This window comes from Trachypithecus francoisi, unplaced genomic scaffold (genome assembly GCF_009764315.1).
Source record: "Trachypithecus francoisi isolate TF-2019V2 unplaced genomic scaffold, Tfra_2.0 Lachesis_group13, whole genome shotgun sequence".
Lineage (NCBI taxonomy): Eukaryota > Metazoa > Chordata > Mammalia > Primates > Cercopithecidae > Trachypithecus > Trachypithecus francoisi.
The window spans coordinates 109549182-109566391 of NW_022681458.1; the positions used below are offsets into that span (position 1 = coordinate 109549182).

General features: G+C 41.7%; 1 protein-coding gene and 1 pseudogene across 8 annotated transcripts in view; one reads left to right on the top strand and one right to left on the bottom strand.

The window, feature by feature from the left end:
• Positions 1 to 17210, bottom strand: part of MGAT5 (alpha-1,6-mannosylglycoprotein 6-beta-N-acetylglucosaminyltransferase) — a 334005-nt gene that overhangs the window by 131996 nt on the left and 184799 nt on the right. For all 8 annotated transcript variants that reach the window (XM_033231703.1, XM_033231695.1, XM_033231697.1 and 5 more), the window contains 2 exons: positions 6946 to 7022; positions 5800 to 5889 (listed from right to left, as the gene is read on the bottom strand). In XM_033231703.1, coding sequence (XP_033087594.1) covers positions 5800 to 5889; positions 6946 to 7022 — 167 coding nt within the window. The remainder of the gene's footprint in view (positions 1 to 5799; positions 5890 to 6945; positions 7023 to 17210) is intronic.
• LOC117095092 overlaps positions 2888 to 17210 on the top strand; it is a 35320-nt pseudogene continuing 20997 nt past the window's right edge.

Below are 17210 nucleotides of genomic sequence, written 5' to 3' on the forward strand. Positions count from 1 at the left end.
ATCTTAGTATTAATCAAGGGATTAAGTACGCTGAATTTAAACTCAAGGTTAATTACATGCTCAGCCAATATTAGTTTTACATACTGCCAAGGGAGAACAGAAAGAAGCAAAGACCTTTACGTCTGTTGTTTATGAAGTATAAGAACTAGATTGACAAGTAAGGCATGAAACTGCTTCTTTTGCTCCTTTGTGAAAGAGTCATAGACACACTCTCATGCATCCAGTCCAAATTGGCATTTGAAGCAACAGCTTGCACACATCCTAAGATCTAGCAATCAATCACTGGGCAATTTGATTATTTCAGAGCAACTCTACTTGCAATGGCAACAGAAGTGCATACAAGAAAAGCACAAACAAATTAGGAACTCTGGAAAGGTATGACACTTCTTAGGTTCTGTAACAACTGTTTAAAAAGAAAAAAATGTGTCCGTATCAAATATATCAGTATCATCTATCAACATAATATCAACAGAGATGAAGAAATTCATTCTAAATTTTGTAAAAGCTGGTAGCAGTAAAAGGCTCTGCAGATGGTTAAGTTAATATACCTGAAACAATGACATTCAAAGTAATTACTTTTAGGGCCTAGGACCTTGTCTCTATAATGGGAGTAGTTACATGGCTCACAAAAACAGATACAGAAAATGAACTGCCTCATGTTCTGGAAATACAAGGCTGCCTAATGAATCATTTGCTTATTCCTACAGCTTAGAAGGGCTGACACCTGGTTTTCATGAGTTATGGTAGCAGGAGAGTTTGTTTTTTTTTTTTTTTTTGGAGGTGTAGGGTATCGAAATTATGAGTATTAGAAAACTAGAAAACTAGCAGTGAAGATCTATTCATTGAAGTTAGCTAAATTAGAGCCATTTTTCCATCACAAGTGGATTTAACCATACAACTGAATGCGAAGTCAATGGCTACAAGTCAGCTACCCAAGTTCAGTTTTCCTTCTTCACAAAGGAGACAGCAGGAATGAAAAGTGCAGGACTTTGGGGCTAAGTGACTTGACCTCTCTGAGCTATCTATGACTTGGCTCTCCATTACTCTTCAGACTTGGCGAGAGGTTTAAATAAGATCATGTATAGCTGACCCACAGTATCTGTTGGGGACTGGTTTCAAGACCCCCGTGGATATTAAAATCCTCAGATGCTGAAGTCACTTAAATAAAATGGGGTTGTTCTGTATTTGAGGTGTCTGGTACAAGGGAGAATCAATAGTATTTCATTCTTCTCTTGTCTGCCCCCAAAGTCCCACCTCTGAAGAAGGGCAACCACTCGGCTTTTATCTCTGCCATCTTTAGTACAGTGCCAGAGATATTATAACAAGCAGCTGTGGGAGTATTTTAAGGAAAAATATTGATGGCTTTGCTTCCTGGGATTTAACCAAAAAATATCCATAGACTACAAGTTGGTGAGGGTGAAAGTACTAACAGAAGTTTCTAATCTCATAACTCAGTGGAAGCTGGTGCACTGAGACAACCATAAGAAAGAAAAATGAAGGAAGAGTACCGTCTCTTAAGACGGGTCTGAATCTAAATGCTCCAATTCAACTAGTGACTGACTATACAAGAGGCATTGTATTTCATGTCTTTTTGGCATCTGTCAAAGCTCTGATGTTAAACATAGTTCAAAACAAGAATTGGCTCTTTCACTAAAGATTAGGAATAGAATAAAAGTCACTGGCGCATGTGCTAATCACGTTAACAACTCAAATGAAGATGTCTCTCTCAATCATCTCCCCAGTTGCAAGAGAAACCTCGTTGATGACACAGGAAATAAAAACGCAGGTTTCAGAGTTTACTGAAATAACAGAATAAGGAAAGTTTCAAGACAGCAAGAGAGAATAAAACCACACAAGTGAACCAACAGCTCCTACAAAGCCACAGATAATGTCCAAGATTTAAAAAATACTAAGAAGGAATTAACTGGTGTTACAAAACATCTCTACTAATCTCACATTAACAACGATAGGGTGCACTGACTCCATACGTGCAGCTAATTCCAGTGCAAACACAAGTATCATGCCCAGAAATGACAAATCAAGGGAAAATACTCTCACCACAAATAAATATGTATGTGAAGTAATGCACATGTTAATTAGCTTGCTTTAGCCATTCCACAATGCAGACCCACACCAAAACATCAAGTTGTATACCACGAATACATACAAATGTTGTCAATTTAAAAACAGGCATTAAGGGAAACAGCTGAATTTCTATATTACCAGAAGTCAAAGGATCTAAAATTGTATTACATTGGTAAATGAGAACCGAAACTGATTGTAATTCGAAAACGGAACAATGTTCCCACATATCATGTCCAAGGCTAAGTGACACCCCACAACTATTCTCAAAAGATCACAGCATTGAAAACCATGCAAGTGTCAGTTATGCTATTGAGTGTCTTTTATCTGCCAGGTTGTACTCTAAGTACATTCCTATTATTTTATAAAGGAAGAATCCTAGGCACAAAAGGTTAAGTGACCTCATAGAGCTCAGAAAGCAGCGGAAACAGAAGCTGAAGTCAGGTGTAAGACTCTAAGGTAGTATTCCTATTGAAGGGACCATATTGGTGAAATTCTCCTTTAACTCTCACAGGGTACTTATTACAATGCTATGATAACATAGAAAAGCACAGAGGTTCAGGGTTACACTCAGATTAAAACTTTTAAGAAGAGTTCCCTAGTTATCTACACCCCTTCTCCTGGTTTGGTTACCTGCATCCTTTCTTCCCGTTGCTTTTACAATGATTAACACATAACATGGTGTCAAGAAAATGTGTTTTCATTAACTGTTGACAAAGAATTCAATAACTGCTCACTGAATAGAATTCAGCCAAGTAACAAAAAGACCACCCGATCATCTACGTAAGAAGAGAGTGGAATGGGCTAATAAAGCATATTTCACACCTCAGGAAGAGAAAACATAGTTGCTGGTTCCAAAATGAAATACTCAGCCTCAGATAGCAAGTGTATGTGATCCATCATATCTCTTCATCCCGTATTCCTCCCTATTTCCCTTCCCCAGAACCTCACTTTTCTCTCAGCTTAGCCATATACTTCATTGGGGGCAGGGGTGAGGTGTGACAAAGGGAGGGAAAGAAGTCACAAATAACTGCAGTCTCTTCCATTTGGATCACTCTCCATGCCTTCCCAGGAGATGGAAGTATGGGCATGAAAATCCTCTGCCTCAGCAGCACACTCCAACATGCAAAGGCTTAGGAAGGCATGAAATCAGCCCACCATGTCAATCATGGAGCCCGGTCAGACTCTAGCTAAATTCTATCAAGTAGAAAGGGGAATACAACTTTTGAAAATTAAACTAAATGAGGAACCTTTTCCTCAGGGCAGGAGAGGTACTTCTAATGGACTTTTCAACTAGAGTGAAGGTCAACGCGTGGCCCCAGGCTTTACTCCTCTGGAGAAGGAAATGAGAAGGCAGACCACAGGCCACCCAAGCCCGAAGCCAGAAACTCAAATAAATGCTACCAAGTCAATGTGCCAGCAGCCTGCTAATGAGGAGCCTCATACACCCAACTCTCAGAGCTGTGCATTTCCAAGAGGTATTTTAACTAGAATTAGCTCTGGGGTTTTCATGATGGCAATGGAACAACCTTGTTCCCCTTCCCCCAAAAAATCATGGAGCCTGGTTGGACCCCCAAATCACACACTTTCTGTGTGACTTCAATGTACCCAGGCAAAAGAAGTAATAGTCAGAGAGGGGCAAACCCCACAGAATCAGGGCCACATGTTCTATTAGCAATACTGTTTGGCCTCTATCCCCATCACCCTATGGCAAAGAAAAGAGAGGCATCTGAATCCCACAAGGAAAACCATGGCAAGAATGTTTTATTTAGCCTCAAAAATGAAGGTATTCTCCTTCCTGCATGGCATCACCAGCTGTTATTATTGGTCAAATAACAACAGCAACAGCAAACAAAAACGGGGGATAGAATTTAAAAAAGGGCAGCAGAGGGTGTGTGGAGGCATGACCTCAGAATTGGCTAGAACCTGTTTCACAAGATCCCAAAGACCCCTTCCTCCCCCAGTCCATAAAGGGGAAGCCAGCCGGTTTTGATTCCCTAGACTCTAGGTGAAACGGATATCCTTAAAGCCTGTACGAGATTCAAGTGACCCATAAAGTTCTCTGCAACCGTTAAAAAAAAAAAAAAATACAAAAGCTGCTATTTAAATTCAAGGGTACAAATGAAAATGAGGCTCAGATTTAGGGGAAAAAAGGTAAAAGTAACTAACTTTTAGTTACTTCCCTCCCAAACCTGTCTTACGCATCTCTTCCCTCTGGCTGTTTCTGATTTGTTTCTGTTATAATAAACCAGTAAATGCTTCCTGGGCTGTAAAAGGAGGAGGAGGACATAGACTCTGCTGTTCAGATCCATACACGAATCCCTACTATGAGCAGTGACTCAAACGCTGAATCTGATAGGATGGCCCTGGTGACTGAGATGGCAACCTCTCTAAAGATCTGGAGCCCACTCTTGGCCCTGCTTTGATCCTATGCAGGCTGCTTGTACACAGGAAAAACATCTACTGGAGGCAATTCATAAAACATCACTACCCACGTCCAAGAGTACAGATGTGATGTCCTCATGAGAGAAAAAGAAGTGTTTTAAAAGATAAGAGCTCTCACATGTTCATCTAAATCTCAGGGTACCAAATTGAGCATACATGTGCTCATGACAACTGGAATGACTGCTATAGACACGCATATGTATGGGCCCAGAATGCTCCCAATGCACTCAAGCGTCACTGGGAGAATTCCAAAAATAGCTACACGGAGAGCAGGAGCTTCAGCTACATTGAATTCCACCGCAGCATGGATAAGTATGTTGACGGCATAGAGGACCTGAAGATAAAGTCTATCAGCAGGTAGGTCTACCCACATTCCCAGGTTTTGGGAGAGTATTCCATACTTCCCAAGTGGTAGCCGCTGCCTATGTCCATTGTCCCGCCACTCCCACTGTGCAACTGATACCATAACTTTCCCTATGTTGTTTCTCTGCCTTGAATACACTTTTGTCTTTCATTTACCTACCTTACTTCTCACATATATTTTCAAGATTCAGCTCATATGGCATCTATTCTTGGCAAACCCAGGAGATTTCCCAATATTGACTCCTTTCTACCTACCCAAGCTGAATGATCCTCCTTTCTCTAAATAATTGTATTATTCAAAAAACAAAACCAGAAAATAACAAGTGTTGGTGAGAATATGAAGATATTAAAATCCTTGCGCACTGCTGGTATAAAATGGGGCAGCTGCTGTACAAAACAGTATGGCGGTTCCCCCAAAATCAAAAATACAATTACCATATGATCCAGCAATTTCACTTCTGGGTATATTTCCAAAATAACTGAAAGCAGGGTCTTAACGGGGAGTTAGATTTCAATGAGTCTAGAAGTTCACTTTTGCAAGATAAAAGGAATTCTAGAGATGGACAGTGGTGATGGTTGCAACAATAATGTGAATATACTTAATGCCACTGAACTGTACATTTGAAAATGGTTAAGATGGCAAATGTCATGTTATGTCTATTTTACCACAATTAAAAAAAAAAAAAAAAACTAGGAAAAAAGGAAATAGCTAACTAACTCCACGTATTCTTCCCACAAGGGGGAAAAAAAAATCATCCTTCCTGGGGAGTAGGGAAAGTAATGAAGGGCAGAACCATAGGTCCTCATATAAAAATATCACACGTTTTTAAGCTTTTCAAATTTCAGACTCAGCTACAGAACAGTTCAACAACTCACATCTGCCCCCAGGAGCCACAGAAAGCTACTCACCTCACTGAGGTAAATAAAAAAAGAGCAGGTGGACCCATCCACTCCATAGTCTGCGTAGCAGGGATCTGAACGCCACATGTCTTTCATCCACTGAAACAAGAAGAACATCTCTGAGCAGCCCATTCACAGGCCCGCCACATCTGCTGACAGGGAAGGAGAGGATAGGAATGGTGAAGACGGAGTGGATGGCTCAAGCTGTGGCCTAAAGAACTGAGTGACAGATCACTGAGCTAAGGTCAAGATAGCCAGGTGCGCAGCTCACCTCCTTGGATGATTAATAGGAAGACACTGGCTTACATTAGGCCTCAGCAGAAGTGCTTAGAGTGGAGAGTAAGGTTGTGGTACAGCAGGCAATAAAGCCCAGGAGAGGCGGTGGCTCGGGGATTTTTATCAAGATCAAGTACCTAATGGGACTCTGATATCTACACCCCCTCCAGGAACTCCAGTTCCAACAGCCCACAGCATGGTACCTGAATCACAGTGTGTGCAGGAGGGCACAAGTGAGTGTTGACAGACGGCCCACATGGATACCACCCAAATGTTTCTGGGGCTGGTCCCACTGTCATAACTACATCTCTGAATGGACACTTTTCTCTGAAAACTACTGAGCAGGGAGTGGTCTCCCCAGGGACAGGCCATACAAATAGGATTTCTGAAAAAAAAAAAAAAAAGCAGCCAAGTAAAAGAGCAGCCAAGTGTCTCTGGGTACTCAATCACAAATACAAATGTGACACTTAAACCACAATCTGAAGGCTTCAGAGCAGGAGCCTGGGGACTGAGAGGGTGGGGAGTTGGACACTAAATAACGGCAGTTTCTTGTCATTGGTCCTCAAAGGATCACCTGCTGGAGGCTGGGAAACAGAGAGGGGAAGTCAGCTTCAAAGACTGAGCAGGTGCCTGAAATGGTCCAGGCTCTCTCATGCTGACCAGTGAGCGCCACTGTTGACCAACCCCACATGGTTGACACAGGCAGAGCAGGGTTGTCATAGCCACAGCCAAAGCTGGCAGAATGGAGGCACCCCATAAATGATCCATGTCAAGGGCTCACTCACCCATTTGTATCACTGAGGAGGAAAAGGAAGGGAAAGGAAAAGAAGAGGTGCAGACTGGGGATGATGAAAATGACCCTGCTCGCCTCTGCCTTACCTTGATCTTTCCCTCACAGTGGGGGTAGCCGTCCATAGGAGGCAATACACATTTTTCTTGAGCTCCGTTAATGATATCTGTGAAGAATGAAAAACAACAAAGGATACAATGAGATCTATAAAACACAAGCCTAACATTCTTGTAAGCCAAGAGGTAGGGAGATAAACCAAAAAAGAAAGGTCTCTGTTGGCAGCCATGCTCTGATACATGGAGCCCCTCCAGCTCCAACATAGCTGACTGGTTCACAGTGATGACTGACCTGAGGACAGCCCACCTACAGGCTGGTCAGAGACCTATGACAACATGTGTGGCCCGGCTTAAAAAAGTGAGCCAGGCCAACCAGAGTGCTTGCTTAGAAATCTGCAATTGGGCAACTAAGAAACCAAACAAGCAGGGAGCAAAAAGTAGAGCCATGTGTTTAGGAGGGTCCTCCAGCACTGGTAGGGACATTCTAGGCTATGTGGGCAAGCTGGGGCCATGAACAGACCTCGTGAAGACAACTGCATGAGCTGAGAAAGCCAGCAGGCCAGAGAGATGTGAATAGAGCTGGTGTACAGAGAGTCATACGATGTATCTGCACCATCCTAAGGAACTCCCACCCTGTATCCATGGGATACAGATTCTTACAGACCTAGTCCTTAGATTTTCATGAAGGTCTCCTTATTGTTTCAAATATTTCCTCACAATAAACTCCTTTTATATTAGCTAGCTTGAATGGGTTCCTATTCCTTGTAACTGTAGGGTCAAAATGAAGACAAATGCCTTTGAGAAGCTAAGGGTCATTTCCTTCTGATAGAAACATTCAATATACTCCTTCTAGCTATTTAAAACCATATATTATTGTGAACTAGCATCATCCTACAGTGCTATAGAACACCAGAGCTTATTCCTCTTGTCTAGCTATAAAGAAATGAGAAATGTTTGAGATTATGAAAATGCTAATTACCCTGATCTGGTCACTATATATTTTATGTATCACAATATCACATCACTAAGTACCCTATAAATGTGTATAATTATGCCAATTAAAAAAATTAAATGAAGCTTACAGTCTAATGGTGGAGAACATACAAATAAATGAACAATGAACAATGGAACAACAGTATAACAGGCATTATGGCAGGGCTGGGCAAGGAAAGACACCCAGCCTATTCTCCAAAACTCCAAGAAGGCCTCCTGCATCCAGCGACATCTTAGCCAAGATGTGAAGACAAAGTAGGAGTGAGCCAGCCAAAGGGATGATCTAACGATGCCGTTCAAGGAACTGAGGTGGTCTCCAACAGAAAGAAATGTGAGGTACTCAGGCCAGACAGGAGATGCAACAGGAAAGGCTTCAAATACCACAATAAGTACCCTGATCTTTACCCTAAGAACATGGTGGAATAATGTTAGAGAGGGGAAGATTATGATCACACTGTTACGTAGGAATGACCATTTTAGTCGGAAAACAGCACAACCCTAAACCTACACGCTTCTCTTTTCAGACCTACTATATTTTCCAGAAATGTCTGGAAAATATCATTACTTACTGCTGATAGTTTTCTAAAGAAAGCAATAATCAAAAATTAGATTCCAAACTGCAATATTATTTCACAGGGGTATTGAAATAACTCAGTGGCTGCTGGGACTGAGACGGAAGTTGGTGCTAAGAAGGATTTTACCTGCCCCTTGAAAACCAGTTATTTTGATAGTCTGTCACCAAAATTCTTGACCTCTTGATTCAAGTATTTTAATAAGCCCTCTACCTGCTAAAAATAACTAGAGCATGAAAATAAATAGCTCTTTCTCATGGGTCTCTTAGTAGTTAAAATGGAGGTTACTTGGCTTGTCAGAGCCCCTGTTGCATGATCTGGAAAATGGGAATGACTCTGCCTCTATTTCATCCAGCTCTTACTAAATCAACACCCATCAAGAGGCTGGCCTGACATGCCCAATGGCAGATACCACAGACCACAGTAGGTGCTTAAAAGTTGGCATTTGCTGTATAATTCCACACAACTTTCACTTGCTATATCTGGGAAAACAGCATTTCAAATGCACAGACATTTCTGGAAAAGCATTCTCTGTTTTTGAAATAGATGCAAACTTGAGGTGGAAAGAGCTCCAGAAGCCCTAACAAATGGAATGCCTCACCAAAGAACAGTATTTTGTAGCGACCATTATACCTATCACTATTTTTAATTCTGATTTTGCTTGCCAATGCTTACTTGGCATGATGGGGGGTTTTGGCCAAGCAAATGAGCAGCAGCAGAGGTTCCACGAAATTAGGCACAGTCTATGAGAGCCTGCAGTTGGTAATCAGACATTTTAGGGGGTACCTGGCGGGGAAATGCCACCCTCTTTACACCACAGATCCTATTCTACTCCTGGAATATTCACTGCCAACTAGAGGCTACTGACACGGTGGTGTGGTAGGGCGGGGTGAAGCAGGCTCATTGAATGAGAAAATAAACTAACAGGTCCATGAAGGCCTGCAAGCAAAGCCCCAAAGCTGACAGTGTGGATCCATTCATTAAGAATTTCAAGGAATAAAGTTAAGGGTCAGCACTTTTTAATAAAGAACCAGAAAATAAATATTTAAGACTCTGTGAGCCACAAGATCCCTGTCTCAACTACTGAACTCTGCTGTTGTCATGAAAAAGCAGCCACAGATAACAGCTGAACGAAAGGATGGGCTGTGTTCCAATAAAACATTTTTTACAGAATCAGGCACAGAACCCCCTGTTGCTATGCTAGGAGATTCCCAAAATAAGGCCCCTCATTTCTGCCAGAGCCTCCTGGACTGACTTCTTTCAAGACTCCCTGCAGGCCTTCCTCTTCCTGGAATGTCCTTCTCCTCAGTCCCTCCAGGTCACCACTCAATCTGCCCAGTTAAAGCCCCTTCCTCTTTCTTCAGCTAAAGCCAACACCTCTCTGAAGAAATAGTTATTAATTCTTACTTCCCATGCCTAGTCAGGATTTTATTAGGAATCCCGTCCTCCTCTGGGCTTCCCTGGCCTCCTGCTCATGTCTCTCCTAACTGCAGTGAGTGATTGTGTTTTATTCCTTTACGGCAGTCCATCTCCCCTCCTAGCACATGAGGAACCTATAGGAAGGTTAGTGTCTAGAGATCCAGCAGGAAGACATAAGTGCCATCTGACTGAATAAACACAGGCATGTTCCCCTCTGCCCAACAGTCCTGACTCCTGGGCTCAGGGAGAACTAGACTGAGCGGAGACTCCCACCAGGCCAGGGCTTTTCCTCTTCCTCAAACTGGTGGTTTGTCAGCTAATTCAACAGAGTCTCCTCTGCAACTCCATGTTCTTATACATTAAATTTCTCTCCTTTATTTAGTTACACAGTGATGGGTCTGAATAGATAAGGGGCTTCCAGAGGCATTGGTTGAAGAGTGCTCAAGGTTCTCGGGTAGAGGGAATCTGTGACTGGGAGAAACCGGGAGTCCCGGCCTTCCCAGCATGGGGCAGAACTGCTCCCAAACCTGACCAGGAATAACCTGACCAAGACCTTCCAACTCACCACAGCTCATAAGGACTTAGAGCTCCTTTTCAGAGGATGGCTCCTCATTTTGTTTCTATCAAATGACCAAAATTCTATAAACATTTTTTATTAGTTTGTGTCCATGGAGGACCTTCCTAACTGTGGAAGTGCCTCTCATCTAAATTTGGTTAAGAAACAAAACTTTGGGCCAAAAAAGGTTAATGTTACTGCTTTCCAGGGGAAACTGAGCTTACTATACACAAGCTCTCTTCAAAAGAGGGAGGTAGGTACTATGCTTATAGCCTGGGTGACGGTATCCATGGAACCTCAAGCCTCAGCGTCACATAGTTACTCATGTAACAAACTTGTATGGCATGGACTCTTTATAATAAAAGTTGAAATAAAGTAAAAAGCAAGGGCATAAAAAGAAAAAAGGAGAAAGATCTGCCAAGATATGTAACTTGCATGCTCTCCCTGCTGTTAATCCCAAGCTTTCCCCATGCCATTTTTTAAAAATGTTGAAAGGGCAAGGGAAAATAAAAATTTTAAGTGTAAGCAATGAAGCTCAGCTCTGTTTAGGATTCAGTTTTATCCGTTACCCTTACACCAGCCCAAGTTGCAATATCTTTCCCCCAAAACTTCACCTCTGTATGATCCTATGGCATTGGCAACCAGGTATCTACACAGAAGGCAGATTACGCAGGTGTAAAAATTCTGTTGCTTTATCAGTCACTTGTGCCCACACGATGTAGTGGGTGTTCGAATATGGGTTTAATCTAAGTGAACAAATACTTTTCCTGCCATCACAAGGAGGAACATATACACTGCAGGAGCAGAAGCAGCACGAGATGTCACAAACACACACAGCGGGGGTGTTCCTGTGAGGCGTGGAGCCAGATCCTCCTGACAGTCCCAACAGACACACACATATCGAGAGAGACGTGTACAGAGGGAGACAATGGCATTTCACATACATATTAAGAAGCGACAGGGACAAAGAAATATCAAACCAGACAGATATGTGTGTGTGTGTGTGTGTGTGTGTGTGTGTGTATATTTCTTGCTGTCTATGACCTTAGAGCAAGGAAAGAAAGAGGGGAGAGTCAGGGCAGGAGAAACTGGTATGATGGTCTCAAAGGAACGGTGAGAACAGAAATAGCGTGATACAGGACAGGAAAAGAAATGGATGGAGGATAACTTGCCTTGATACATCACATACATTATCCTGTTTTAGAAAAAAGGAAGACGGTTACCTCATCCGACAGTCTGAAAAGGAAAGCCTTTAAAATCCTCAGCACTGACCTCCAAATTCAGCCCACCTTCACTGGGCATCTGCTGCCTGCCACGTGCTGAAATGCCAACACTGCATCCTTGTAAGACTCAGCCCTGCCTTCTGGGGGCTGGCACACGTGGGAGGAAGGGAAACCACACGCAACAGTGAATGAGGTGCCTGGCAATGAAGCCTCCTCTACCCGTCGGTACTCCCAGGATACATGCCCAGCACACTGGAGACCCCATATTGTTTAATAACGGAAGGAACAAATGCAATGAAGTGCCACAGATAAAAAGCAGTGGGAGAGCCTTACTTGGAGTCACTGACCCAAAAAGTCTGAGTTCTGGACTGCACATGCCACACAACTGAGGAAAACAGCAGAAAGCTGCAGTAGTAGGAGAAAAGTCATTCCTGATGCTGGGAGAAGGGACATGGCCTGACCCCCATGTGAATTACTAGCAGTCACATCTTACTGGTATCCAAAAAAGAGAGGTTTATGGTTGTAGGAGATTTTTCTTTTTTTTTTTTTTTTTTGAGACAAAGTCTGGCTCCGTCACCCAGGCTGGAGTGCAGTGGCACAACCTCGGCCTCCCAGGTTCAAGCGATTCTCCTGCATCAGCCTCCCAAGTGGCTGGAACTACAGGTGTGTGCCATTGTGACTGGTTAGTTTTTGCATTTTTAGAAATGCCGTTTCACCATGTTGGCCAGGCTGGTCTTGAACTCCTGGCCTCAATCGATCCATCTGCCTCAGCCTCCCAAAGTGCTAGGATTACAGGCATGAGCCACTGCACCCAGTCTGGAGATAATCTTAATAAATCATTTGTTAACTGTCCCACTGCTTGTATAAATCAGATGCTAGGTGCCTTGGATGTCACACAAGGCTACTTTCATCTTCTAATTGCCTAGGATCAGTATTTATGCATACATAAAAATGCTATTGTCCTTTTTTTTTTTTAAAGCATCACCAACTATCAACTACGCAGCATCATAAAACATTCACTTATTACAAACTTATTTAAAGTTTTTAATAACCACTCCTAACTGCTGAACAAAGGAGATCTGGAAATATGGTTATAAAAAGAATCTCAAAAACAAAGAGGATGGAAGTCAGGGGTTAATCCCACTTCTGTCAATGCTTAAAGGTGGTACCATGTGTAAGAATCTCAACTACCTGTTCCCAGACCAGGAAGATAAAGTGAGGAAGTGGAATGGAGGAGAGTGGATGCAAGAGAGAGAGAGACAGGTGTTTGCATGAAAGCCTCACACAGAAGACAGTTCTTTCAGAGCAATGGCTGACCATACTAGGAAGAGAGTCTTTATATCAAGGCTCACTTTCCCATACACCAATTCTATACAGCAAAGATGACACTTCTTTTTAACAACCTGTAGAACACAGGTCCATTAACTTTTTATCTAGATCTGGACAGGCATGTGATAGATTAAGGGCATCTAAATCCCTCACCATTGCCATTTTAAAGGGTAAAAAAAGGAAAGAAAAAAATAGAAAAAGTAGGTTTATAAAAACTCTCAGAAACCTCAAAGAACGTATCTGTTGACCCCAGGAAGTTACAGGAAACTGATTCAATCTCCTTACCCAGTTGTTTTGCTGACCCTAAGATAACTTTGTGAGCAAGGGCTACAATCAGTGCAATGACACCCTAAACATATTTTCTCTCAAAAGATAAAGGTCTCCAGAGATTCTATTTTGTGTCAGACGCGGTAGCATTTCTCTTGGCATACCTGATATGAACATGTGGTCATGCTTATCAGATGGCCCCTGCAAAGTGTAGCCAAATGAGCGTGCCAGTGGCCTGGCTGCTCAGCAATGGTGGGGAACCGACTCAATCTCCACAATGGGCTTGGAGACCCAACTCTTGCCAGCAGCTTCATCAGTTGGCTTGGCTTCAGGAGTGGATGGCAATAAATCAGATTGAAATCAGCCATGGTGGAATATAGTCTCCCATTGAAAATGACCTCACCAGTCACTCAGCTTGGCAAATATTCATTTAGGAATGCTTTACTTTTGCACTATAAAAAAAGTAATTTGATTTCTGTTACTGAGTCATGTACATGAATTCCAGGACCAGGGCTCCACAGCAATAGGCAGTTCCCTCCCCAGCAAGCAATTGAGAAGTCAAGATCTGGGAAACAGGCAAGACTCACTCACGGACTCCTAGAGGTGTATACTGGGATCTCTGAAAATACTTGTTTGTATATTATTTTTGTTTTGTTTTTTAATCTAAGTTGACAATAGAATCATCATTGCATAAAATAATTTTAGAGCTGCAAGGGACTTCTGAAACCACACCATTCAATAACCCTCTACTTTTCCTGATTCATAACACTAAGGCCTAGAGAGAGATGAAGTGCCTTCCTCATTCATGGATTAGACAAAATCCACTAGCACCTTCTATGTGCAAAGCACTCTGCATGTTCAACGAGACATTTGCCTTCGGAGTCAAGATTATTTCCACAACACTGTTAAAACGCGTATCATCACATCATCGTCTTCATGTTCTGCATGGGAAATTTCAAGAGTGAACACAGTAACAAATTCTTATTCCCTCTTGAAGAAGCACCTCCAAGGGCCTCATGGACTTGCTGTGTAAAAACTAGGAGCTACAGTACTGCCCATTTACAAATACTATGAACATAATGGAAGTCAACAAGAAAATCAAATTCAATGTATATATATGGGTCTTCTATGTATAGCTTTTCAAGAATAGAACTAATGTATAAAAAGAATAAAGTTGTGATGACTATGAAAACACATGGCCAGGATAATGTCATAAAATTTCAAATCACAATTCAGCCAAATAACTCCAGATTCTTCATACCTCCTTTTGTTATATCCTCTGTTATTTATTTATTTTATGGCAGGATTGTCTAATTAAGCTGTTAAGCCAGCATTAAGATTTCTCCCTTTTTGGTAAATTAGTATTAAAAAAGGGACCTAGGACCGAGATTCTCAGTATGAAAAACTGTTATATAAGAATGCTATTTACACACAGCCACAATATCATATATACACCAACCCTCCATTCTGATAAGCCCCACGGTGCTGCTACTAGAAATGGTCAGCCAGGGAAAAGGTTATCACACGCCTAGGAGCACACACATGATAGGAAGAACACAGCTGGGGTTAAATAATTGCTACTGACAAGAGTGGGCACAGCTTATCATTAGTCATCAGGGAAATGGAAATCAAAAGCACAATGAGGTACAACTTCACATCAACTAAAACAGTTATAATAAAAATTCAGATAACCACAAGTGTTGACAAGGATGTAAAGAAAGTAGAACCCTCAACAAGTAGAAATACAATATACTGTAGCTGCTTTGGGAAACAGTCTAGCAGTCCTTAAAAAGTTAAACAGACTTATCATCTAAGTCAACAATTCTAGTCCTTCATTTACACTATGAAAGAATAAAAACATAACTACACAAAAATTTGTACATAAACGTTCATAGTAGCCTTATTCATAACAGTCACAATTTGGAAACAATACAAACACCCATCATCCAATTAACAGACCAAATATGGTATATCCATAAAATGGAATATTATTCAGCCATTAAAAGGAATGAGGTGCTAATCCATGCTTCACAGATGAACCTTGAAAACATTATGCTAGATGAAAGCAACCAGTCACACAGGCCACATGAGATTCCATTTACATGAAATGTTCAGAACCTACAGGCAAATCTAGAGAGATAGTGAATTCGTGGTTGTTTAGGGTTGAGGAAAGGGAGAAGAGGTGATATGGTGTTTCTTTTTGAGGTGATGAAAATATTCTAACACTGACTACTGTGGTGGTTGTACAACTGAATATACTAAAAGCCACATTCAACTAATTATTTTGATTTTTTTGTAGAGATGAGGTCTTGCTATGTTGCCCAGGCTGGTCTCAAACTCTTGAGCTCAAGCCATCCTTCCATCTCAGCCTTCCAAAGTGCTGGGATTATAGGCATGAGCCATCACACTCGTCCCTAAAAGCCTTAAATCAAACACTTTAAATATGTGAAGTGTGTGGTATGTAAATTATCTCAATAAAGCTGTTACAAAAACCAGAATTCTGACATTGACTCATTCAACAAATACTGAACCTAAATTAGAGCATTTGTCATGATTTCAGTACTTCCTGGGAAGCAAAGAGAAACACAAAACATTATTCACCTTGAGGGAGACTTAAATATGCTTAGAACCCAAAACTTGCTCACCACAAAAGGCAGTTAACAGCCCAATGCGATATACACTTCCCATGGGCTAGATGGGACATGCAATGAGCCAGCAAAATGGGAATCATCTGGAGCCCTGAATGTCAGTGTAGAGAAGAGCCATTCTATTGGCCTGGACTGCTCACTACTGGATTATCATGTGACAGAGAAACCACCCTCTGTCTCAATTCAACACTGCATTTTTAGGTCTCTTCGTTGCAGCAACTTAGTTTAAACCTTGAGTAACCACTGGACAAATGGGATTTGAGTTGAACTCTAACGTAGAGTAGACAGGAGAGAAAAGGGAAGATGAGGACACTGAAGAACAGCAGTAATAATGATGGTAGCCAACAGACTGAGCATCTACTAGGGACACCACTGTATCTTATGTACACCGATTACTCGATTGAGCCTCACAATACTAAGTACTATTATCCTTCATTCTGCTGCAGAAGACACCGAGGCCCAGGCAGTTTAAGTAACTTGGCCAAGGTCACAAGTTAGCCATTGCTAGCCCTATCTGCACATTTAAACATTACTTGGGGACCTTTTAAGAATGTGCATCACCCTCCAGACATTCTTATTTAAATAGCCCCCAGGCAGTGGTTCTGCTATCCCCCTTTGTAATGCTCTCCCAACTTCAGGTGATTCTAAAGGACAGCCACAGCTGGGAATCAATAGAGTAAAAGGTGAAATAACAATGAGGAAAAGGAAAAGCCAGAGATGGAAAACAGATTTATGTTTCAACAATTAGAATGTTTTACCAGGACAGCAAATCTACCCACAGTGGGTAGGCATAACCAATTAATCATCTCTGTCTGAGAGGGCACAGGAGAGCAGAGGGGGACAATTTGGCTAAAGCAGAGCATTCAGGGTAGGGTAGTAAGAAATACGGTTGGAAAGGTACGCTGACACGGCCTGCCACAGAATCATGAATTCCAGTCTCAGAACATAATTTATCACTGTTATCACAGCAGGAAACAGGAAGGTCACTGAAAACACGTGTGGAGTTTCAGTGCAATGGCCAGGGGAAGTAACTAATGGTCTTTGAGTAGAGAAACAACATTTTGAAAAAAGGTGAAATCCAGAGGAAAAGGGGAATGAAAGTCACATTTTGTGGATACAAATGTGACCATGGTGTAATTTAAAAGATACTACTATATAAAATCTTTACAGTTGAATAGAGTTTATATCTAACATTGTAAATGGCCCGAGAGTTGAAAACTGTCTTGCGTTAGTAAGGAAGTCAGGGGTATTTTTCTGACACAAGGTCTTTAAAAAAATTATGAATGCTCAG